Source organism: Cucurbita moschata, unplaced genomic scaffold, assembly GCF_002738365.1.
Source record: "Cucurbita moschata cultivar Rifu unplaced genomic scaffold, Cmos_1.0 Cmo_Scf00041, whole genome shotgun sequence".
Taxonomy (NCBI): Eukaryota; Viridiplantae; Streptophyta; class Magnoliopsida; order Cucurbitales; family Cucurbitaceae; genus Cucurbita; species Cucurbita moschata.
The window spans coordinates 960,678-985,391 of NW_019268557.1; the positions used below are offsets into that span (position 1 = coordinate 960,678).

Below are 24,714 nucleotides of genomic sequence, written 5' to 3' on the forward strand. Positions count from 1 at the left end.
CAGTTTCACAAAAATAGTTTCAAATCCATAAGGAAAGAATGAGTTTCCAACAATATGTTGCAGAATGTTGAAATCAAGAAAATCTAAAATTGAGCGCACAATCAAAGACGAATTAACTATGTGGTCTCGCAATATCCCCAAGGAAACTGAAACAACGATGCATACATCAAGCTGAGATAACTGTATAGTTACAATCGTAGATGACTAAGCACCTAGCGAATACATGGTCTAGAACTGTTCAGCTGTCTCCGAGGAGGGGTGAATAATTCTCAAGGTTTACGAATATGAGGCAACAAAAATTAGTAGCCAACATAAACAGCAGCATTTACTATGTAACAGTCATCATTTTTGTCTCCCATTTCTTCCACATGCACACCGCTGGAGCATATTAAGCCACCATCGACGACCTCAACATTCATAATCTTTCCACTGCAGTAAATCAAATGATGCAAGATTCAATACTCTTTTGAACAGGATAGTTTGAAGGCGTTCATTATCATAACTGGTTCCAAAAGTACTAAATCGAAGTAGCATACCAACAGGAAAGCAAGCACTAGGCTAGTTAATTTTGATTTGATAATAAAATATGAAAATCAGAACAGAAAAAAAGACTTTGAACCAAATTAACGAAGTGTGTTAACTAAACTAATGATCAACTTCTCCTTGGTTGTACACCCCACTCACTCTGGAGGTTGCAGCACAAGTAGCTGAGAAGAACTAGGAAAACGCTCGAAGGATATTGTGGTGGTTAGGGTAAAGCCACGGTAAATAACTCGAGACTTAAAATCCAGACGACAAAGAAAGGAGCATCAAGCATGATAGATTATCAGGGCAAGATGAAGTAACTGGACATAAATAACGCCTCTTTCAATGGAGAGATCAATCAGAAGGATATATAGACCCAGAAATATTTATTGATGTATGCAAACCAAACAACGCCTTGTAAAGCTCAAACAAGCTCCAAGAAACTAGCTCGAAAAGTTAAGAACGATTCTGCCTAGTCAGGCTCTAATAACTCTAAATCAAGCACTTCCATACTTGTGTTCACAGGTATTAAACTTTTCTATATTCTTAATTGTGCTGACAACATATAAATCACATGAACTAACAAAAAGAAGGATAAAAGATTTTGTTCAAACTTCTTACCAGGAAAGATGCTGATGAATGTAATTGCTTTTTGGTAATGGAAGTAAGAAGAGATGCATCTCAAATTAACCTATAATGAGGTGCAAGCTTGTCCCCCTCAAGTTTTGATAAGCAAGGAATCAGAAATTGTAAAAGACGGTTGAACACTAATGAGCCTGACCTAATACTGAAGCTGCAGCTGATAGCGGCTGCATCTTATAAAAAAAAAAAAAGGTGTAGCTGTTAACAAGAAAAAGTACTCTACTCGTCTGTTAGGGAAATGTTTCCACAACTTATAAGGAATGTTTCGTTCTCCTCTCCACTTGATGTGGGATCTCAAAATCCACCTCCTTGGGGGTCCAGCGTCCTCGTAGGCACACCGCTCGGTGTCTAGCTTTGATATCATTTGTAACAGCTTAAGTCCACCACTAGCAGATATTGTCCTCTTTGGGCTTTCCATTTCGGACTTTCCCTCAAGATTTTTAAAATGCATCTGTTAAGGAGAGGTTTCCACACCTCATAAGGAATGCTTCGTTCTCCTCTCCGACCGATGTGGGATCTCACAAACTTAAAATAGTTGAGCACTCACTATGGGAAGACGGACTTGACTTTTTCAATATCCAAGGATTGTTGAAGAGAGTGTGGAACTCCAAGCTTGATCTGTAGTTTCATCTCTCCAAATGTGACTCCAGGAATTGAACCTGCATAACACCTCGTCATTAGTCCTAATTGTAGTATTAACATAATGAAAGCAGTAACAATTTTCAACATAAACTTAAGTTGCAGAAGCCAGAAGTAACCATAAAAATGAGATTCTGAATGCTAAAATAAACCCAGAACAGTGATTAATACACGATTATTCTACCCAAATAAAAACGCGATACATTATATACCTGTATGAAGGTAATTTATAGTAGGTAGAGTGCACTGCTTCAAGCATTATCAACAAAAATAAGCAGAAAGAACAGGAACAGCCTATTAGGGAAAGACTCCGTGACTTAAAATCTAAGATAAATTTAAGCTACCAAGATGGAGGAGCTAAATCCAGAAGCTCATATCTCCTGTCAAATATGATTAATTATGCAGATAACAAATAGCGCGAGGATATAAAACCCACTGGAACATACCTCTACGGAATGCTGGAATCGAATTGGAAGATATGGCATCCCTGCAGGCTCGCATTGCAGCCGCCGTGATATCTTGGCTGTGACAAAAGAGAAATCACTCGTGAATCTCATTGTTTTCCAACAGAAAACGAGCTTGTAATTGTATCCTGAAATTAACACTTGTAAATAAGAAAAGAGCTGAAAATTCACCCATGTTGATCGTAGCCAACACCCATCTCGACGAATAAGAGCTTCATCGGAGGTGTGCTGCCAACAGGCGCAGATTTTCCACCCTGCTCGACCTCCATTGACGACGCAGCAGTAACCTTGACAAGGCGAGAAATTGGAGGGCGTGTAGGAGAGCAAATCAAATGCGCAGATGATGAAGAATGTTGATTAGAAAGAGGGTAAGAACGAAACCTAAGATCAGTTACCCGCGGGAATTGTAGATTTAGGACTCTGGAGCCTGTCATCTGTGTTGCTAAATGGCTAGAAGAAACTGCCAATCCAATCCATGTCCATATTTGGAAAGGGAATGGGACTGTGAAGGTAATTAAGTCTTTCTTTTTTTTTTTTCTTCATAGATTCATTTTCTAAATCACCAGCCTACCGAAACTAAATATTTTTATAAGAGCGGAAAAATCTCTCATTAATACATGCGTTATAGAACCGTAAAGAGGACGAAGAAATGTAATGAATTAAAACGGATAATATCTACTTGCGATAAGCTTGTACGATTACAAATGATATTAAAACAGGGCATTGGGCATTGATCCAACGCGGACAATATCTGCTAACGGTAGATTTGAGTTGTTTATAAATGGTAACAAAATCCGACAATGCGCAGTGCTCCATCCCGGACAATATCTGATAGTGATAAGCTTGGGCTGACAATATCTACTAGTGGTAGGCTCTAACATTGGTAACGGTTACAAATGGTATCAAAACTCAACATTGGGCAAAGTTGTAAAAATAGCCCTTTGTTTTGACCTTTTTTGTTACTTTAAAAAAACTATGATTACATTATCTAAAAGTTAAAAGAGTCCAAAAATAATTACTAGGTTGTTTTCAAATGGGTCCTTTTGTCCAATACGAAAACGTAAAGGAGCCCTTTTTACAATAACCCTATTTATAAGGAGGAAAAGGTTGCAAGAGTTCATTTCCTTACTTTCCAATATGATATCGCCTCAGTTCATTTCCTTTCAAATGAATAAATTGGAATGCAATCCTAAGATAGCCGCTGCCATTAATATTCACAGACATGATTGCAATCTATCTATACAACCCAAAAACCAGAGACCTCTGAAGCTGAGATGCTGCAGTTTAATAAGTTGTAGCTCTGCTACACCCCACGTACTTAATGTTGCTGGTTTTGGCATTCTACATGACATGAACTTGCCTTATCTCTCATCTCTTGAAACGCCTTCATCGTTTCTACATCAAACCCTCCTGCAAACTGCACATAACAAGTTGAAGAACTTTACCACACGATCATGGAGGTCCAATAACCACTTATGTCAATAAGAGGGGTCCCCTCAACATTACCTGATGCACACGGAAGGCAAATCTAACGCCCTGGACAATCAGCTCTTCTTCTTCAGGTCCACCACCACCGACTGTTTCAAGCTCTGCGGATACCCTTTTCATGTACTTCAATGCTAATTTTATACAGACAAGCTTGATCTGTGGCACATTAATTGAAGCACACAATTGACTCGGATCAGAAACTTATCAACCGAGTAACTATTACTTCGCGAACATATTAAACAACACCCAACTTGGCGCCTAGGGGACCATGCCATATTATGAAGACAAAGCGATTTGTCCTTTTTAAATAATGCATTGCTTGAGAGATGGGATTCTGGAGCTTTCAAGGGTTAAATCGAGTTATGAAGTGAATGAATATATATACTAACAAACAAATCCCAGTGTGATCATTCGGAAGAAAGTTATAAAAAAGAAACGAATTTGCATACAGCAAAACGTGCAAAATCTGATTCTCTTGTTAGCCCATAATTTAAAAAGAACTGTAAAGCAGGCAAGAAGATGTAGTTTAGAAATCTGGGAATTCCCATGTGCGCGTGCAGGCAAGGGGCAGAGGAAAATAAGGCAGAATCAAAACATCCTTTTTGTCATCTTCTTAACCATTCTCCATTGTTGTGTTACATTGTTATGTAGACTTTGTCAGACTTATTTCCCTTGTCTCTCCAGAACGGATCCATTAAAAGGGACCACCTGGGAGACACCTAAATGGAACAACTTAATTATTTTAATAATGGTTGCAGTTCAAGTCAAGGAAATTATTATTAAATCAGCAGTCATCTCTTCTTGGATACCTTCCACCACACGCCGAACTGGCCTAGAATTTAGCTATATTTGTTAAATTGGACAGAGATGGAACTTACCTGACTCACAATTCCAGTATCAAGCATCCACTCCACAGGAATTTGAAATGCTTTGTATCTCTTCGTTGCAGATTCACGCAATCTAGACAAATTGTATATACCATGCTCCAACCTGATGCACCAAGAACAGAAACAAAGAAATGAAGCTAAAAACAAAGGACAAAATCGATTAAATGTAGGCTTTGGTAAAATCTCGAATACTTTTCAAGCAAAGCTTGCATCTTCTTGAGAGCCGAAGCGCAGGGCTGGCGGGCATCACCACGGAACGAAGAGGCTTCGGATTCCAGCTTCTTAAGATCGCAATATCCAAATGCAGCCTCACGCAGAGCGTCGGCCTTTTGCTCTGGCCATTGAAAGTGTTTAAGCACGGCTCTTTCATCTACCAGGTATGAGAGCTCATCATCCAACCATTTGACAAATGGAACAACGTCCTCAATGTCCGTAAATGAAGCATTTTCAACTTCTTTTATCAAGAACCTTATGAAATCCCCTTGAGTCTCTACATCCGTCTTTATCTGCAAGTAACATGGGAGATTAATCATGAAAATCATAATTAAATCAAAATCCCATGAGATTAATAATTAAAGTAACTTTTCCTTGATGTTGGCTTTGACATTAAAGCAGTCAGTTCATCATCAAGAGGTTGATATTTTCTCAAAATCAATCTTTATGTGGCTTCAAAGAAAATATAATCTCTATGATTACCTTTTATTATTATTTTCCTGAAAAAACAAGAGATGGAAGAGGAAGGGTAAATTTGAATTAATCAATTTCCCGAAGGCCACGAATTGAGTAAACATTTCAACTTGAAATGACAAAAATGCAAAAATCTTGAGGGAAAGAGAGAGAAAAGAAAGGATATGCAAAAAGACAGTAATATTCCGATTTTGACAATAAAAATCCAAAGAAAACCAATAGGGGCACCTAAAAAAAACAATTGAAAACCAGTCAACTCCCACTGCCAAAAAGCTCCGCCTAGTGACATTATTGTAAATTACATAACTGAGAAAATTTAAGAGACAGAGTGTACATAACCGGTGACTTACAGCGAGTAAGTGAGCTGACCGGTTCTCGATCTCTCCGATCATGTCACGAGCTTTGGCGGTCGACGGCGGGTCCATGACGCCGGAGCCGAGATCTCGCCGTGAATCTCTCCGCATTAACGAATGATAAAACTCAACAACCTCCGGAATTCGCCGTACCTTCGCCGGCATCGGCGTCTTACCTTTGGGAGGCGGCGGAGGGGGAGGGGGAGGCGGTGCCGACTTCGAAGGCGGCTGCATTTGCTTGGTTGGGACAGGGGGTGGGGCTGGGATCGCTTTCTCTACATCACCAGAAGAGACAGTTGATGAGGAGGAGGAAGTAGTGGCAAAAGAATAGGGAGATGAAGAAGGTTTCGGAGGTTTTGGAACCCTAGGTATTCGCGATTTTACGTTACAGAGAGTGGATTCTGCGGGTTCTTCCGAGTTACATCGTGAGTGTCTCGGTCCCTCAGTTACAACTTCGTCATTCTTTGCCTCTGGAGGTTCAACCTTATGATTGTGTTGGTTAACAACAGCATCCGAACATTTGGTCGCTCTTTTCAAATTCCTGATTAGGTTAGACTTTTCAGAGACCTCCATTAATCCCTGAAACCTCTGCGACGCCGAAAGTTCGTCGTTCTCTAAAATAAGCTCCATTCTACTTCGATCCAACGCCATTTTCTTCAGCTCCGTGATTTCACCTTCCATTGCCTTTATTCTCTCTTGTCCCTCTCTCCTCTGCTCCTCAAAGCTCTGTGAAACTTCCTCCATTTCAACTCTCAATCGCTCATTCTCCGCCTCCAAGAACAGTATTCGCTTAGACGCTCTTTCAACCTCTGCATCTTTCATAGAGATCTCATTCTCAAGCATAGGAACAATGGCGACAGATTCCTTTAACAGCTTGTGCTCCAATAGGTCAGTCTTCAATCGTGCCTCTCTGTCACGCAACTCCTCGACCACACGGAGAAGCTCCGTCACGTCAGGCGGTCGAGGCTGAACCTGAGCAGAAGAGCGAGGGAAATATACACCAAACGAGCGGGAGAAGACTGTTTTCTGAGAAACCTTACCAGAGCTTGGAGAAGCCTGAGCTGGCGTCGACGGCTTCGGTGTGCTTTCCGCCTTTCTACTCGCCGGAGACTTCTGCAGCCCCATTGCGACCTTCACCTTCCCAGCTACCATGTCTAAGCTCTCACTCTTTCTCTCTTTCTCTCTCCCTCTGCTTCAGGGCAAGATAGACCAAGTTTTTATTGTTTTATCTTAAATTTTGTATTTTGCATCCATTAACTCTTTTTTTATATATAAATTATTAAAATATTTTATTGTCAAAATTAAATGCAAACAAAAGGTAAATACTAATTTTAAATTTTATTGTAAATACAAAATTAAATTACGAAATGAGACTTAAAATGGTATTTAAACAAAAAAAAAAACACTTATTATTATTTTATAATAAATCATTTAAAATTAATGAATATGTCAAAAAGTATTTACTTCGATGTCAAAATAGTATATAAAAATATGTTTGGTTTATGGATTCCAACCATTAATTTTATATTTTAAAAAAAGTTTATTAATGAACTGTCTAAAAAGTCAATGAAACGTATATTATAAAAATCCAATAAATTTGAAAAAATTGCGACTCAAGCACATTTATTAAGACATGAGAAACATCAAACCTCCAACAATATTGAACTAGAAAGAAAGAGGAAGTTTGTTGATAGAGCTCGAAATATAGACCTAAATTCCTCGAGTTTTTCAAAATCGTTCACTTTTACCGTCAATCTCACAATTTTAAAATGTTCCCGTTAGAAAATTTTTTTGACTCTTATAAATAATGTTTCGTTCCTCTCTCCAATCGATGTGGAGAAAAGAACAAAACATTTCTTATAAGTGTGTTGAAATTTCTCTCTAACAGACGCCTTAAAACTACTAGACCATGACGACAATACGTAATGGGCCAAAGTATACAGTACTTTTACAATTGTTCTCGTTCAAACATTCAAAAGCTATCCCCCACACACATTTAAACCCATAGTCTATGATTAAATAAACAAGGAAAGAACACTCCTTTCCTGTTTTTCATGGGCTTTTTGTTCGATGTACTACACTTTGCTTTGTTTGGGTTTAATATTTGTAGACTTTCGATCATACTATTCTCGGCGGTAAATAAATAGGGATGGTTCATATATTATATGCTTGAAAACAGCCTGCCTTTACTTTAGGGAACCTTGTGATTCATCTCGCGTCCTATCTACACACCTACTTGTCTTGTTACGAGTGCTAGGACTAAAGATGAATTCGAGTTCACTATCAGTGAAGACTATTGAAGCAAGACAGGCAATCTTGGAAGTAAAGCCTTACCATGTTTCGATAATTGACTGCAAAAGTTAGGACTTATAAGGTTAATAATAATCATAAATGAATGCGAGAGAAGGGTTTAGGGTATCATGTGAGAGTAGGTAGCATGAAAAGGAATGCCACAAAGATACAATTAATATCCCTCCCTCCTCTCATCACTCTATGTATAATAATGTAATCTACACTTGGCAAAAGAGAGACTTTGAGCTCGGAAGTGGTCCTTCTTCTATGATTTGCCAACTAAGCAAACACTTTTTATCTCTCGAGTCTATTAGTGTTTGACGAAATGTCTTGTAATATTTTATCGATGGGTCTTAATAAAGAATGCGAGTGTTTTTCCTAAAGAGTTGTGTGTAACACTATCCTCCTTCGCATTTCTCTCTATATCTTCATTTCGACTTAGAGTTAGATTTGGAGCATTTTAATCTTTCTTTATTGAAAGATAATGGCAATTGGCAAGGGCCATCTCGTTGGCAACATCGTCACGTAAGACTTATTGGCATACGAATAAGTCAACATCGTCACCTAATGTTGAAAATAAAATTAGAGTATGGACAAATTTTAATAGAAATATATAATGCCAAAAAGCAAATATGAAAGGATATTTTTAATGATATTATATGATATTTTTCTTTTCATTTTATATTATTAATACATAAGGGATATGGAAGGAATTTAGTGTTCAAAGGCCGGCCCATGTATAGTTTATGTTTAATTCAAAATCGACCCAAAATCAAAGTTTGTCCGGCTTGACTCGACCCAGCCCATTTATTGGACTAATCGGACCATTTGGGTCGATATGACCCAATAGAGATAACTCAAATAAATGGATTATTGTATTTTTATGTTATGTAAAATACATATTTTAATATATTTTTATCATTTAAAATATTATAATTTTAAAGTTATATAAAACTTTTAAATGTGTTAAAAATTAAAACTTTAAATAGTTGTGCCCTTAGCATTCGCATAACTCGATTGCACGCTTTCGGTTAGCTAACGATATGGATTTAATTATCCTTAGTCAACTTTCGAGAAATTAACCTAAAAATTCATTAACTCGTTGCAAAAAGGATCAACTTAATTGCTATTGGCGAACTCCTCGACGGGTGAAGAGGTAGGCTATAAAGGCCTTTGTTATCACTCAAAGGGGTTGCGCAGAACGATCATGCCTTCTTTCCTAGGGCTTATTTCATTAGACAAACTCGATTTGAGACATTTTTTATCGGTTCCATCTTGGGCCAAAATGGTTTACAAGTTCGACTGAATTAACTGAATTCACCTATAAAAGCAACAACCATAATATATAGAATATTAAATAATCTTTATGACATATAACACAAGCTATCTTTTTCTCGTAATAAAGTAAAAAGTTATATTTTTAGCGTTACTATAAATCAAATTTTACTTTTTCCGAAAAGAATATAAAAATTTGAATAGAAGAGTGGTGTATTTTCAAAACTTTTAAAATTTTGGAACAAATAAATATAAAATTAAAAGTTTAGAATTATGTTTTATATTGAAATTGAAATTTAAAACAAATAAATTAATGTTTTGGTAAGAAAAGGAGAGAGCAGATTACAATGATTGGAGACCATTAATGGGCCCAAACAAGTGAAAGGCCTCCGAAGCCTCTTCAAATCAACCTCCGACCCTACTTGATTCTGTAGGGACAATGTCTCACATTCAACTAATTCCTTTTATGTGCACATTTTTTTAAATTTAAATTGTTCATAAATTTGATTTCTTTCCATTTATGTACAATATAAGATAAATAAGTCCTTATCAAACTATTTAATGAAAGCATGGGTGAGAGGGGATGGGAACAACCCTATCTTTTAAATTAATTGTTTAAGATTAATTATATTTTTGCCAACTATATTATTTTTTATTCTAATAATTTAATGAATTATATTTTAATATTTTAATGTCATTTCAAGGTACTAATGATAATATTTTTTTCTCCAATAATTTATTGAGTAGTTGAGATATTCAAGGATTGAAATTATTATTATTAAAGTTGAATAATATAAATAAACATATAACTTTGAAATTATAAATATGCATATTATATAGTGTGAATCGGGTCACCAGCTATCATACACGTTGTGTGAATTGATAAACCAATCACTAACGTTCAGTTTGCAAACGGATAGACAACCCGTTGAATGGACAAGCGAAATATATATTTATAATGTCAGATTGAGTTGTCAAAGATCCAACCACCAAATTCGTCTTTCTACCACTTCCCATCTCCGAATCTGAATCAGAGCTTTGAGTGATCCATGGGTTCTTCCAATTCTTCCCCCGTCCAATCACTGAATCGGTTATTCATCGTACTTGTTCTGTCATTGCTGACCTTCGCTCCACCTCCTGTTTTGGGATGCTTCACTTCCATCTTCAACTTCGGAGATTCTCTTTCCGACACCGGAAACCTCTTCGGCAATTGTGTCTCCGAGGAACCTCCCCACTCTTGCTTTCCTCCTTATGGAGACGCCTTCTTCCACCACCCCACCGGCCGCTTCTCCAATGGCCGTCTCATTGTCGACTTCATCGGTTTGCTTTGCTTTTCTTGACCCACGACATTCTGTTTTGCTCTGTTTTGCTCTGTTTTGCTCTGTTTCCTATTTGTTACGATTATTCTGATGGATGTATGTATATGTACTTGTTTCTTCAGCCCAATCACTGGGGCTTCCATTGCTACCGCCGTATCTGAGTGTGGGAAGACGGAGGATTAGCATCCAGGATTTCGAGAAGGGATTGAATTTCGCAGTTGCGGGAGCAACGGCGCTGGATGAGTCGGTTCTCCGAGAGAAGGGGATTACTAATTTACCCACGAATTACTCTCTTGGGGTTCAAATGGAATGGTTCAAAAACACATATTCTTCCGTCTGCAAATCCTCTTCCACTGCAACGGCAAGTAGGTTCCCCTCGTTTATTGCAGCTATCCCAGAACAATCGAGTAAAAGCTCGCTAATATGATCTTGATTTACAGAGTGCAGAGCGATCCTCGAAAGGTCGCTAATTGTGGTGGGAGAAATAGGAGGCAATGATTACAATTATGCATTCATTGACGAACGGCAAAACATTGACGAAATTAAGTCATTAGTGACACCAGTGGTTAAAGCAATTGGTTCAGCAATCACCGTAGGACCCTTTCTCCTTTCTAATTTCTACCCATTAATTCTAAAGAAAGCTAAGACCTTTCATTTAATTTACAACAGGAGTTGATTAAGCTTGGAGCTCAGACTCTAATGGTTCCTGGTAACCTTCCAATTGGTTGCAATCCTACTTATCTCAAAGTTTATGGAACTTCAGTCCAGAACTCAGAGAACGGTTGCGTAAATTGGCTCAATGAATTTTCTGAGTACCACAATGAACAGCTTCTACAAGAATTGAAACAAATCCGAGCTCTTTATCCTCACATCCGTATCATATATGCAGATTATTACAATTCTGCCATGCTTTTCTATGATGCCCCACAAGATTTTGGTACGCATTTTTCTGTCTTACTTTTCTCATTCCATTGGAACTCCGAGGATATTATCTTCTTCGCCTTTTCCTTCCGGGTTTCTCCTCAAAATTTTGAAATGCGGGTTTTCATACCCTTATTAGTGTTGAGGATTATTGAGAGTGAGTCCACGTTGGTTAATTTAGTGGAAGATCATAAGTTTATAACTGAGAATACTATCTCCATTGGTTTGAGGCCTCTTGAGGAAGCACAGCAAAACCATGAGAACTTATGTTCAAAGCGGACAATATCATACATTGTGGATGGGAGAGTCATGATTCCTAACATGGTATCAGAGTCATGCCCTAAACTTAGCCATATCAATAGAATCCTCGGTTTGAGGGCTCCAGAGTAAGGAGTCGAGCCTCAATTAAGAGGAGGCTATTCTGAATAGCTCCATAAGCTTCATGGGAGGCTTATAGTGTATTTTGTTCAAGGGGAGAATTGTTGAGGATTATTGGGAGTGAGTTCCACATTAGTGGAAGATTATGGGTTTATAAGTGAGGAATACTATCTCTATCGATTAGAGAAGAAAATAAAGTATTCCTTACAAGAGTGTAGAAACCTTTCTCTATGGGTGACAGACTTTGAATTTGAATGTGTAAATTTATAACGCAGGATTGACAAATACTCTACAGCTTTGTTTGGTGAATGAGAAGGAAACATCAAACACACATAGAAAGTACGGATATTCATCGCTGTGTGATAATCCTTCAGAATATGTTAGCTGGGATGGCATGCACTTAACAGAAGCAGCATACAAAGTAATAGCCATTGCTTTGTTGGAAGGCCCATACACAACTCCTCAAATTAAAACCTCTTGCATTTCACAGAATGCCACAACTACCTTACTTCAATCGCAATAATAATATCCAACCATTCACAACACAACCAAAGAGCAGAGCAGGCTCTGCTGTTTTTATTCTCTTTATTCAATATTTGATGTTACACACTAACAGCGAGTTACTGAGGATTTGGAGAGCGGCTGTTGGCAGAGGCCACACGAGACCCCCATTCCAGCAGCTCTTTGCTTGTGTCATCTTTGTGTACCAAAACTTCAATGAAACATAATGACTCTTTGTGTTCATCGTTCACGGTTGCGATTGCTTCTATTAGTTCTTGCTCTGTTCGTACCTGTAAGGGTCGAGGGAAAGTCGAATCAGCACGATGAGGTTTGTTAAGAATTTAGGAGCGAGTTAGAACTTTGAGCTGACCTTGGCAGTCCAGCATTTTCCTTCACCATTGTGGATGGCATCAACCAGTCCAGTGTAATTCCAGTTCTTGATAACATTGTATGGACCATCATGAATCTCCACTTCTATGGTGTATCCACCATTGTTGATGAGGAAGATAATGGTCCGTTGTCCACATCTAATCATTGTTGAAATATCTTGAGCCGTAACCTGAAAGCCAATGTTTAAGCTTGTTAAGTTCTCAAGCCCACCGCTAGTAGATATTGTCTCCCCTTTAACCCGTTACGACATGGGATCTCACCCATAGAGTTCAAAACAAGAAATCGTGAATTCCATTGGAGTTCTTGATTTTGAGTTATACAAATCAAGCAAGTCAATCAGAGTAAGCACAAACCTGGAAACTCCCATCACCAATACAGGCGATTATACGCTTATCTTTAGTGGCCTGAGCATATCCCAAAGTGGCACCAACTGACCACCCAATAGATCCATATTGCATTTGGAATTCATAGCTGAACACATCAACGCAAAAGGGTTACACCACTGTACATGAAAAGGCTCCGGAAACAAAAACACCAGCCAAGCCTCACCCGCAATTTTCAGGAAGACGAAGCTTCTGACAGTTGAACCATGAATCACCAGTTTCAGCTATTACCGCAGTGTCACCGGACAACATTTGCTATTGGGAAGTTAAAAACAAAACCCATCAATAAGAAATTGGAAACTTTATCCTCTGAACATTCGAAGTTTTAAATTTGGTTCTATGGCTAACCTGAATATGTTTGAAGAGCACATTGACTCGTAAAGGTTCGTCCTTTGCGTAGGTGAGAGGCATGCCGGGAGGGATATATATTCGGTGATAATTCTCTAGAGCAGTGGGGTTTTTCTTCAATCGTTTGGCCAATGCCGTTAGAAAATCAGCCATGAAAACCCAGCCGAAGGATGGCCCATTGCCGACGGTCACACGGTTCACATTCACAATCACAGCCTTCTCCTTTTTGACAAGTAATGAGTACCCAACAGAGCTGTAATCATTGAAAATAGGACCAACGAAGACATAAGCATCAGCTGATTCAACTATCTCCCCACAGAAGCTGGAGCTCACAGCGCCCCAGTACGTCCCAATGAACTGTGGATGGTGCTCTGGCACCATCCCTTTCCCGGACGGCATAACGGCGATCGGGTAGCCACTCGCATCGGCGAGCTCGACGAAGGCCCGTTGTGCCTTTGCTGCTCTTAGCTTGGGACCTCCCACAATCACTGGCTTCACTGCATTGTTGAGAAAATTTGCTGTTGCTTCAACTGCTGCTTCCAACCCCCACTGGTTGCTTATTCTGAAACCAGTGGCGAATCCAGAATTTTATGTTAGATGGCACAATAAGCTTCAATTCAAACAATGTTAATGATAAAAGAAGAATTGGAAGATGATTGAAGAAAAATTATCATACTTTGGAGCAAGAAAGAAGGGAACAGGATCTCTAGCAAAAGTAGGATGAGGGATTCCAGGAAGATTGCAACTTATACTGATATAAACTGGTTTGCTCTCCTTTAAGGCTGTTGAAATCGCAGTGTCTATCAACTCGTGCGCAGCATCCAAATCATTCACAATCGCCTGCCACATTATTACCACTTTATAAACCGAACTAAACTAAATGGAAAAAACATGAAATACTCTCACTTTTGTCGAGTTTAATCCCTGAATTGACCTTTATTCAGCTTCCCAAGTAAAACCCATTAACAGATTTCCATTAAAATCCTTAAATATGGGAGTTACCTGGTAACAGGTGACTGTTTGAAAGCATCGAAGCTCTTGGGTGAAATCAGGAAGCCCAATTGTATGATGCAAGATCCTGTTAGTGCCATAATCGTTGGAATTCGGACCTCCCACGATGCAAATCACTGGCAAATTCTCACTGTAAGCACCAGCAATAGCGTTCAACACGCTTAGCCCACCGACGGTGAAAGTGACCACACAAGCACCCACGCCCTTAGCTCGAGCATAGCCGTCGGCGGCGTAGCCGGCGTTGAGCTCGTTGCAGCAGCCGATCAAGTTGAGTCCAGGCTCGGAGACGAAGTGATCCAAAAGGGTCAAATTGAAATCCCCAGGAACAGAGAACACGTCACTGACTCCAATCTCAACGAGCCGCCGAGCGAGGTGACTGCCGAGCGTGCCGCTTGAAACATTGGGAGCCACCGGCACTGGAACTGAAGTGGGATGAGCCGCAGAGCCAATTGAATTAGCAGCGTCCATGTGAAAAAGATCTGATTTGAGGTTTCTATTTATGGGTTTTGGTGTTCTTACTACAGGATTATTGGAAAATGATGAAAGCTTGAAACTTGAGAGGAGGTTAAGAGGTTACTATTTGTGGGTTTTGGTGTTCTTAATATAGGATTATTGAAGAGTCAGGAAAGCCTGAAACTTGAGATGGGTTTGTGATACCATGGGCGTAGGAATGATTTGTTAAATTCTAAAGTGGAACTCTCCATTTGCCGCCAGGTAAGAAAAAGCCAGCCCTTTTCAATCGGTGGATTCTTTTCATTATGTTCCATCCATGACCAGTTGTCTGTCAGCACCGTGGTTTTGGTTTCAGCACTATACCGTGGTTTTGGTTTAAAATATTCGGACTTTCCGGACAGAAACACTGCACCGGATTACTCCTTGAGGTATCATATTTTAATGGGAGGTATATCTGCTGTATTACTGTTGACTGTTGTCGTGGTCACGAGGGTTGACCTCTTTTTCAAATCTGATACCGAATGCGATGCCGCTGTTTATGACGAGCATTCTACAGAATTTCTTCCCTGTTCCCATCTTCGGAATTATATTATTCCATTAGGAATTGCAATTGAAAGCTGCCATCAGCGCATACGTTTGGATCATGTCATCTTAACTTCAACTATTCTTGTGCTTTTTTCAAAAGAATGAAGCTTCTCGATGCTCAGAAGTGGAGATGGGTATTTATATATACATTGTTTCGGCCATCGATGAGCCATCAAAATAAATAGCTTTTCGGAATTGGGCCATTAATTGTGCAGAGTAAAAGGAAAAGTCGATGATGTTGATGGGATTTTTCTTTTGGAGTTTTGGGTGAGAATCTTTTGAACAGGAGTATATATATCTATATATATATATATATATATATATATATATATATATATATATATATATATGTGGTAGTTGCACAATTTTATAAAGTTTATAATTGAAAGGGTATTTAGTTATCTCGTGGGATATTCAATTTCTGTTAGGTTTCGGCCTGTTTCTGTGCAAATAACCCATTTGAAAGATGAGACCAAGGATTTATCTTTTCGGCGATTCCATTACAGAATTTTCCTTTGCTGATGGCGGCTGGGGAGCCGCTTTAGCCAATCACTTCTCTCGCAGGGTATCGCCTGTTTTCTTTTCACTGTTTGCCTTGAGCCGCTATAAAAATCATTCCCATCTTTCTTTTCATCATTATTGTTCGTTTCTGATTCTGAATCTGTGGGATTTTGGGTGCTTTTCTTTTGTTTTGAATATGATTAGGCCGATGTGGTGGTTAGAGGCTACAGTGGGTACAATACGAGATGGGCACTTAAGGTGCTTGAACGAGTTTTCCCGGCATCAGAAGAACATAGCGGCGCCGGCGATCCGCTTGCCTTGACGGTGTTCTTTGGAGCTAATGACGCTTGCCTTCCAGATAGATATGGTGCCTTTCAACACGTGCCTCTGGATGAATACAAGCAAAACCTTATTTCAATCGTCTCCTTTCTCAAGGTATCCTCTTGCTCCACGCGTCTGCTATGTTCTTTATCTGGTACATTCTCCATTGATTTAGCCAAGGTTCTGTTGAAAAGCAATAAGCTCTCCGGTTCACCCCCCCAACGTTTTGGATTTATTTTAGTTTGAACATTGGTTAGATGTGGAGAAGATGTTAGATGCATGAGGCATGAATGATAATGTCTTTATCAGTATGAAACTTTTCTGGTGGATTCTAAAAGTAAAACAACTTGAGCTTAGGTCTGAAGGGTTCAATGGATAGTATCTGTGAGTCTCACAGACACCGGCGGTGTGCCAGCAAAGACGTTGGCCCCCAAGAAGGGTGGATTGTGAGATCCCCTTATTTCTTTTTTGCTTACATGTTGTCTTCACAAACAAAATAAAAAACACAATGATCTAATCTATTCAACTTCTCTTTCTACCAATTCAAACAGAGTCTGAATCTTCTTCCATTTGATTTGCAGAAGCAATGGCCTGCAACTCGTATTCTGCTGATCACCCCTCCTCCTATTGATGAAGAAGGGCGTTTACAGTATGCTTATCTCTCCTATTATCTTTGGTTATTGAGAGATCTGAAGTCTCAAGTTTTTAAATAATAGTTCTGATAATGGGAAATGAAAACGGTGTGTGCAGAAACCCTTACCTTGAAAATCCATTAAATGAGCCTGAGAGGACTAACAATGCAGCTGGTGATTATGCCAAGGCTTGCATTGCTGTTGCTGCAGAATGTGGGGTTTCTGTGATTGATATTTGGACTAAGATGCAGCAACTTCCTGGCTGGGAAAAGGCTTGTTTGAGGTATTTATGTGTTCACTCCTATGTTTGCGCAGATATCTTTTAGATTAGTAATTGGTTTGGATAATCTGATGCCATCATTACTATATTATTTGTAAGCTTTCTTGAACTCTGATTAGAATTAGATGTTATAGATTGCTGCCCTTTTTCCCTTCCCTTTGGTAGACAGTTCGACAGTTGGGCTCTGTAACGGCCCAGATTCACCGCTAGTAGATATTGTCCTCTTTGAGTTTTCCCTTTCGGGCTTCCCCTCAAGGCTTTAAAACACGTCTGCTAGGGGAAGGTTTCTACACCCTTATAAATGGTGTTTTGTTCTTCACCCTAACCAACGTGGGACATCACAGTCGACAATTATCTTTCCCAACATTTTTCTCTATATGCTGTTACATACCAAGCACTAGATTGGAAAGCTTCTGTGGCTATTATTTAGATAGCTAAAACAAAAGAAAAATGGGGCCATTCGGTGTAACAAACACGTAGTTAGAGAGGATTACTTGTAACAGTCCAAGCTCACCGCTAACGGACATTGTCATTTTTGGGCTTTCCCTTTTGGACTTCCCCTCAAAGTTTTAAAACGCTACTTGGGAGAGGTTTCTACACCTTTATAAAGAATGTTTTGTTTCCCTCCAACTGACGTGGGATCTCACAATCCACACCCCTTCAGGGCACAACATTCTCGCTGGCACTTGTTACTCTCTCTAATCGATGTGGGATCTTACAATTCACCCCCTTCGGAGTCCAGTGTCCTTACTGACACACCGCTCGGTGTCTGGCTTTGATTCCATTTGTAACAGCTCAAGCCCACCGCTAACAAATATTGTTCTCTTTGGGCTTTTTCTTTCGGGCTTTCTATCAAAGTTTTAAAACGTATTTGCTAGAGAGAGATTTCCACACCCTTTCTAAAGAATGCTTCGTTCCCCTCTCCAACCGACGTGGGATCTTACACTACTACTCCAGTATCTCCGCTCTACTTTTCAATGAGCTACTTTAAATTATTTAGGTTCCGCGTGATAACCATTTGATTTGCTTTGTCCTTCACTTTCCTTGAATATGTTTACCAAATGGGAGGCTATGTTAAGAGAGACAGCAGGGCTTCTCTGTGCTTATATCTAAAAGTATCTAAAAGCCTATAGCACATCTATTGTCCATGCTCCTGCTTAAGGTGCTGTTTGGGTGTCTTTTCTCTAGACATTTAGAAGCTGCTTTATGAGATCATGTTTGTCCTGAATGTGCATTTATGTATACTACTTCTTGCTCGAGCCTGATCTGTCCATTTGGTTGCAGTGATGGGTTGCACCTGAGTCGAAATGGCAACACGATCGTGTTCGAGGAGGTTGTCCAGAAGCTGAAAGAAGAAGGATTGAGTCCAGAAATGCTGCCTGCTGATCTTCCACTTCTCTCAGAAATGGACTATAATGATCCTCTCAAAGCCTTTGAAGAATTACGATAATCTTCAATGGTGCAGCTCTCAGCCATAGCCGCCTGGTCATGTTAATCGGTTAGACTTAAGAATGTGACTGCAACTTATTCTCATCCTATAAATGATTTATATTGTTTAGAATAATAATGATTTCTATTAGGACTTGGATTTTATTTTATTTTTTCACAACTGCATTATGTACATTTATGGGATTGTAAGCATGCAATGAGATCATGTATTAATCCTCGTTCATGTCGTTATTTGATGTGATCTCGAACTTCAAATCTCTTCCTAGACCAAGAATGTCTCATATATCCTTAATACTAAGTAAAAATTGTGTCAAAAACTTTTTCCCCAAAATTCAATGGATTTTTTTTTATAGGAATCCTAATCGCATTAAGACGCTATAGGCAATGCCTATAACCTTTTTAATATAAAAAGATATAGTTTGGTCAAATTGAACCTTATATAACAATCGAGGCCAAGATCATACAAGTCCAAAAGCTAACTGAATGAAAATTTAGTCTGGGCTTAAGGCCCATTGATCCTAAAACCCACGATACTCATGAGAAGTTTCATAAATAAAAGAGAAGCTTAAATCCTAAAAGCTTTCAAAGTAAAGGATTGTCAACCATATTCTTATCTCAAAACGAGCATCATTTAATGATGTTGTGTAGATTGCTATAAACATCTCAAGTGAATGAATAAATATTTAAGAGTTCGAAAATAGAACTAAAGGGTACGAAATTATATAAAGAGAAAAACAAAAAAAGGATTGCCATTACTTAGTCGGAAACACACAAAATTATTCACCCTGGTTGCTACCCTTCTCAGAATTCTGTAAAATCACAAAATTTTAGTTTTGATCTTCTACATCAAACGGTCACAACAGAATTTGAAGCTGATCGACAAACTGATTAAACCACAGGTAGAAGGATTCTGAAGATTAATGGTGGCGGGGATCAGGGCCTCCCGGTGACAGGCGCGCCACCCCACGTTGATGAATGCTTCCTGAGCCTTCGACGGCGACCAGCCCAATGTGAAAGTTCTCTTTGGAACCCAACAGCGCTGGCCGATATGTCTTAGCCGGAACGTTTGGTTCCGAGTTAAAGCCAACAAGTCGTCGAGAATCAGCCCCTGCAAAACAGTTCGAGACCATCAAGATCAGGCAGACCCACAAGCTAAAGTTGGCCATTGCTAAATATCAGTTTGTAGCGATGTGTTAAGTAATCTTGGGTATGTGTTAAGTAATCTTGGGGATGGCAAGTTTTTATACTCGCCAAAACCATCTTTTTTTAATCTGATTTGTCCTTACTGGATTTATTGGCTCAACTTAAAGAATCCAGAGCTTGCCCTGTTACAGTACGTTAACATGGTTAGCCGTCGGCGCCAGTTAACCAAAAATTTTGAAAGTCTTAAATCCTGTGATGTGTGTTGATCAGTACTTGACTCAGCAAACAAAGGAAATGTAATTCTACTTGGGATTAGTTGGGCAACCAACGAATAACTGGAAGTGAAGCCTAACAAAAAAAAAAAAAAAAAGGTGTACACAAGAACACATCCTAATTAATTATATAGTCTCAAAAACTTTATTGACATTATTTTCTAAAGAAGAGGCCTTTGGATACGCATGACAACTCAATCCTAAAAATTAAATGGAAAAATAAAAACTTCAAAGTTTATAAATTTTCTCAATAGAAAACAAACTAGAGGAGCAACTGTCGGTCAGCCCCGTCTCCATCCAGTTCACCAAGCTTCTTTACTCATTCCTAAAATTAAAAAAAAATCTTCGTACACTGGAAGTAATTTCATATAACAATCACTTGTGGTGGTCTTTTATTTATTTATTTATTATTTATTTTTTTTTAATTTCCTTTAGTTGGGGATAAAAAGCTTTAACCTTTTGCTCAAAATTATAATGCCATAATTAACTAATTAATCATGCTCAAATTGGTAATCTTTATACCCTAAAAGTTTCCACCCAATTTTTTATTTTTGGGTCTTTAACTTTTAAATAACAAAATTAAATAAACACAAGTTACAAAGTTAAAAAAAAACCAGAAATATAATGTAACATGTATTAAAACAACTAATACTGTAATTAAAAATGAATAGAAAACAACCACTAACCAGTAACTAGACGTGCTAGAACTTTTCTCCTCGATCCTTGTTAGGGATGATTGTTTTTGTTATTCTCTAATGAGCACATGGTATTTTTCAAGAGGTAGTGGATTTGTGATACTGCAATTCAGATTTTCATTTACAAATACTTCGAGAAAGTTGGTGCATGCACTTTGGCAGCTATTTCCACTGCTCAAATATTATCCATATTTAAGGTTAAAAAAGAAAAAAGGCTAAATCATTCGTTTAGTTCTTTAAGACAAGAAGTGCAAGCCTGGACTAGAACTAACCATGAAAGAGAAGAGACAAGGGGAATCATATGATTGGAAAGAACCTGTGGTAAATGAAAACTTCTGAAATCAGCTAGTATCCATTCTCCGCTTAATGTAAGGAACACTATCTTGTTTTCACTAAAAATATTTGTAATTTTACCCTCCTTTAACTGAATTTGCCATACAGCCTACCATGACCTAATATTCTGCAATAAAGGGTTCCAAGGCATTGATAATACTCTAGAGGCTGAACCTAATTGGCAACTGGAAGTTTGTGATGATAAAATAAGGCTCCAAGTAACAATTCAATGCCGTATATAAAGCACCAGGACCATAAACTGCCATAAAATTTTCAGCTAATCCTCGAGGCACTGCCAGAGGATTTGAGGCCCACAGAAGAGGAATCATAAAAAACAAGAATATACTTGTTTTATCTATTCCTTCTTTTTAAGATCACCATGGCGGCTTGGTCTTACTCATCTCTTTTCTCTTAATTGGTTGTGCGTGTTTATTAGTTATCTATTGACGATGCCCCAAGGATAAACAATGCGGAAGTTTAGATTTTCTCTTATGAAGCTACTCTGGATTTTAATTTATATAAAATCAGATCCAATATACCACAGAGAGATTTCATTTGAATAAATAAATGCATCCCAAAGAGAAATCCAATGTCATGCTCTTACATAGGTTGTTATTGGGTTGGGATACGTAGATGATAAAGTATAGAGTGATAATTGGATTTGTCTACCTGGCTAGCCAAATTTGTAAAGATGGTCTTCATCCCTCCGATTTGTTATTCATATGATCCATATTTCCTTTTCAGTTGACAAATGGTCTGCCGAACTACTTTTTTCTTCTACTCCTACTGATCTAGGAGAGAATCTCAATTTAATCCAACTTATCAACGCAGAGAACTAATAGAAATTAAATACATCTTAGTGCGAGTTCGGCCTTTCTATATTTGTCATTAGGTTAAGACTTTTTTGATGGTGACTTGCATTTACACCAAAAAACAAATTTGTCTTATTATTCCTTATGGCCACGTTTTGGTATCGTATACATGTCAGATTTTGGGAGGGCAGTCAAAAGAATTGGAAGGTTTGAAGAGGAAAAGGAATGTAGACATTGGATGAGGTTTAAGAAGAAGCGGCCACAAAGCCATTGCTCCAATCTGATGAGTCCTAATACCAATCTTCCATAATATAAATTATCTTTTTCCAAAAATAAAAGAAGTTAATGCTAGAAATGGCAATTCGGCAACTGACAAATTCGCCACCGCAACAAATTGACTCAAATGACGAAATGGAGTTTATTTTAGGTGCATTCCTATTTCAGCAAGTCATTTTCCTCTTTTCATAACTGAACTGGAAGAGCCATTTTGGTTTCTAGTTTCGTCCCTAGAGAGTGAAGGTGAACTACTGAGCTGGTTCCAAACACGTCTCTGCTGCTTTGAGCTAATCTGAATGTAATTTAAAAATGATTATGATAAAAATACCCGCTTTAAACGCCTACCAAATCCACTCTTTATCAAGTTAATCTGTATCGTCCAAATGTCTGTTGAATCAATTTTCTTCAGTCTATTATCAGAAAAATAAGATCTACCTATATCCCAAGTTTTCGCTCCTGATTTGCAGTGCAATCTGTGGTTCGAGGAGCAGACAAGCAAAAGATAAAATGCTGCCAGCTGCGTAGTAACCAAAGTTTTCTCTCCATATTTTTATGTGTAGACACTATTCATTGTGCTAGAAAACCATATTTCATCGGTCTATCACTTAGGAAAATGAGAACGCACCATTCCTGATATACTTCTCTAGTTTTTCCATTTACTTCTGACAATGCAAAAAATGTACGAACTCTGTACCTAAAGAACCCAACAAAATGTCCATAGGGTCTCGAAGTGGTTAGATATATGCGTACCTGTAAATTGAATAAGACTCAAGCTGCTTTTGTGTGAAGCTCCTTGGACAACATTTTGGCAGCAAATTTCTGAAGCTTCATAATGTCCGAACTTGTGAAGGAATGGGGCTTCAAATGAGGGAACGAGAAAAGAAAAACCCAAAGAAAATAAAATGAAAATGCAATGGAAGGATATTTTCTCCTCATAGATGGGATGATTGAGCATGAGCAGATTATTGTTGTTAACAATAGCTCGGACTAATATTTCTTTGGCCTCTTCTTGCTTCTTTCTCAGCATATTACAGATCTGGTAAGAAAATAAAACTAACAGATTCGTGAGGTATCTATATCAGGTTACTCTTAAAAGTGTAATGATTGTATTTGCAACATTACTGAAAGCATTTAAATTTCTGATCATATCCCCTTTAAAGGATGTTTTGAAGTTTATATTTTGTCACTTGATTAGTGGTTATTGTATGTCTCTAGCTCCTTTTTCCAAATGAAAAGAATCAGAAAGTTACTGTTCAATCTGATAAAAGACAAAATAATCTACAGAGTTACTTACATCTTCCAGCTGCTGTGAATAGGCTTCTGCTTTTTCAACATTTCGATCATTTTCCAAAACCAAAGATATTTCCAATTCCATCGTCTTTGGCACGCGAGGATTTTCAATATTGGAAGCTAATTGGTCATGGGAAGCGGTAGTCATACTTTCAACCTGATTGCAACATGAAAGAAAAACGGAATGGAATAATGACTAACAATGTCTCGTTTTTGTTTTCTTAAAGTATTTAATGCCCCATTCAACTTTCTCATTTATATTAATTAGAAACTCCAATTCACTGTGAAACCTGTTCTTCTATCTTTTCCTTCAACGGCTCTTTAGTGTTTCTGCAAGTGATTTGGAAAGCAACTCACTAATAAAGAGAATCATCATAGTAAATAAAAAAGATGAATGAGATTAATGGTATGCTGCTACCTAAATCCACTAGGTGATACACAGAGATGCTTTAGAGGTTTTAACCCCTTTGGATCTGCATTTGGTTCCTGTAAATAATTTTTAAGTAAATATCCACGATATCTACTTGAAACTTACGGAGAAAGAACTTTCTTGAGGTGTTGGCATTAAAAAGCATAATTATTCTAGACACCTCAGTAACGTGGGGTAATGAGCTAAAGATATAAACCTCTAGGGCTTTGCGCTTCATGTTGGAGATTAAAAGTTCTTGTTTCTCTGCGTTTTCAGTACAATAGCCAATATCTAACTTTTTACTTCTTTGTCCTGCTTCCGTTTGTTCTGACTCTCCTAATTTCCTTTCTTTCACAGTTCCAGTACTAGTTGGAACTTGCTTTCCTCCAAATGCCCTAGACAAAGAAGAATGATGTGATCATACAATATTAACCAGTATATTTCGAAGAGATGTTTGAAAGAAAGAAAAAAAATATATATATATATATATATGAACAGCATACCTATAAGTCTTCAAGCTGGAAAGACCGGGAAATATTAAGCCAGTTTTAAGAGAACAAAGTTTACTCTCTTGGGCGGAAATGGTCTTCGCGCTTCGATTAGGTATCATTGATAGTTTCCATAGTTCCGGATTGCAATGTGCTTGAGTAGTTGTTTTCCCACATAAATTGCTAGGTTTAACTCTGGGACTACAATAAAAAGAACTAACATAAAAAAAAAAAAAAAAAAAAAAAAAAAAAAAAAAAAAAAAAAAAAAAAA

General features: G+C 38.2%; 7 protein-coding genes across 13 annotated transcripts in view; 3 read left to right on the forward strand and 4 right to left on the reverse strand.

Moving 5' to 3' along the window:
- Positions 1–57: 57 nt before the first annotated feature.
- LOC111433074 lies at positions 58–2,754 on the reverse strand. The gene is made up of 4 exons (XM_023069996.1): positions 2,442–2,754; positions 2,253–2,329; positions 1,715–1,826; positions 58–429 (listed from the first exon to the last, which is right to left on the reverse strand). Exons 1-4 carry the CDS (start codon positions 2,702–2,704, stop codon positions 300–302), a joined length of 582 nt encoding a protein of 193 aa, XP_022925764.1. The 5' UTR covers positions 2,705–2,754; the 3' UTR covers positions 58–299.
- A 605-nt stretch (positions 2,755–3,359) lies between these two features.
- LOC111432946 (protein CHUP1, chloroplastic-like) lies at positions 3,360–6,912 on the reverse strand. 2 transcript variants are annotated; one of them, XM_023069767.1, is made up of 6 exons: positions 6,726–6,810; positions 5,683–6,657; positions 4,838–5,151; positions 4,637–4,748; positions 3,777–3,914; positions 3,360–3,687 (listed from the first exon to the last, which is right to left on the reverse strand). In XM_023069767.1, exons 2-6 carry the CDS (start codon positions 6,526–6,528, stop codon positions 3,589–3,591), a joined length of 1,509 nt encoding a protein of 502 aa, XP_022925535.1. In that variant the 5' UTR covers positions 6,529–6,657; positions 6,726–6,810; the 3' UTR covers positions 3,360–3,588. The 2 variants fall into 2 exon arrangements, with proteins under 2 accessions (XP_022925535.1, XP_022925534.1); XM_023069766.1 differs by having other exon boundaries at positions 5,683–6,912.
- A 3,305-nt stretch (positions 6,913–10,217) lies between these two features.
- LOC111433109 (GDSL esterase/lipase At1g28590-like) lies at positions 10,218–12,614 on the forward strand. Its single transcript, XM_023070047.1, has 5 exons — positions 10,218–10,572; positions 10,694–10,936; positions 11,012–11,163; positions 11,241–11,508; positions 12,146–12,614. The coding sequence occupies exons 1-5, from the start codon at positions 10,302–10,304 to the stop codon at positions 12,391–12,393; spliced, it is 1,182 nt and encodes a 393-aa protein (XP_022925815.1). The 5' UTR covers positions 10,218–10,301; the 3' UTR covers positions 12,394–12,614.
- On the reverse strand, positions 12,271–15,194 carry LOC111433108 (pyruvate decarboxylase 1-like). The gene is made up of 7 exons (XM_023070046.1): positions 14,495–15,194; positions 14,169–14,332; positions 13,493–14,054; positions 13,311–13,399; positions 13,115–13,232; positions 12,742–12,930; positions 12,271–12,661 (listed from the first exon to the last, which is right to left on the reverse strand). The coding sequence occupies exons 1-7, from the start codon at positions 14,969–14,971 to the stop codon at positions 12,491–12,493; spliced, it is 1,770 nt and encodes a 589-aa protein (XP_022925814.1). The 5' UTR covers positions 14,972–15,194; the 3' UTR covers positions 12,271–12,490.
- Positions 15,195–15,712: 518 nt separating this feature from the next.
- On the forward strand, positions 15,713–18,955 carry LOC111433110 (GDSL esterase/lipase At5g45920). Its single transcript, XM_023070048.1, has 6 exons — positions 15,713–15,808; positions 15,970–16,106; positions 16,247–16,477; positions 16,945–17,012; positions 17,114–17,278; positions 18,560–18,955. The coding sequence occupies exons 2-6, from the start codon at positions 16,008–16,010 to the stop codon at positions 18,723–18,725; spliced, it is 729 nt and encodes a 242-aa protein (XP_022925816.1). The 5' UTR covers positions 15,713–15,808; positions 15,970–16,007; the 3' UTR covers positions 18,726–18,955.
- A 497-nt stretch (positions 18,956–19,452) lies between these two features.
- Positions 19,453–24,714, reverse strand: part of LOC111433117 (uncharacterized protein At4g18490) — a 10,368-nt gene continuing 5,106 nt past the window's right edge. For 3 of the 5 annotated variants that reach the window (XR_002708731.1, XR_002708733.1, XR_002708732.1), the window contains 9 exons: positions 24,458–24,643; positions 24,172–24,349; positions 23,964–24,031; positions 23,836–23,875; positions 23,550–23,702; positions 23,181–23,291; positions 23,006–23,089; positions 20,826–20,936; positions 19,453–19,832 (listed from right to left, as the gene is read on the reverse strand). Coding sequence is in view for 2 of the 5 variants with exons in the window: in XM_023070057.1 (XP_022925825.1) it covers positions 23,024–23,089; positions 23,181–23,291; positions 23,550–23,702; positions 23,836–23,875; positions 23,964–24,031; positions 24,172–24,349; positions 24,458–24,643 (802 nt within the window). In the remaining 3 variants the exon portion in view is untranslated. Of the gene's footprint in view, positions 19,833–20,825; positions 20,937–22,027; positions 22,548–23,005; positions 23,090–23,180; positions 23,292–23,549; positions 23,703–23,835; positions 23,876–23,963; positions 24,032–24,171; positions 24,350–24,457; positions 24,644–24,714 lie in introns of those variants that run through there. The other 2 variants (XM_023070057.1, XM_023070058.1) reach the window with 2 other exon arrangements.
- Positions 21,987–24,714, forward strand: part of LOC111433119 (magnesium-chelatase subunit ChlI, chloroplastic-like) — a 14,601-nt gene continuing 11,873 nt past the window's right edge. The window contains exons 1-2 of one of the 2 annotated variants that reach the window (XM_023070061.1): positions 21,988–22,003; positions 23,108–23,112. The gene's annotated coding sequence lies outside the window, so the exon portion shown is untranslated. Of the gene's footprint in view, positions 22,004–23,107; positions 23,113–24,714 lie in introns of both variants that reach the window. The other variant, XM_023070060.1, reaches the window with a different exon arrangement.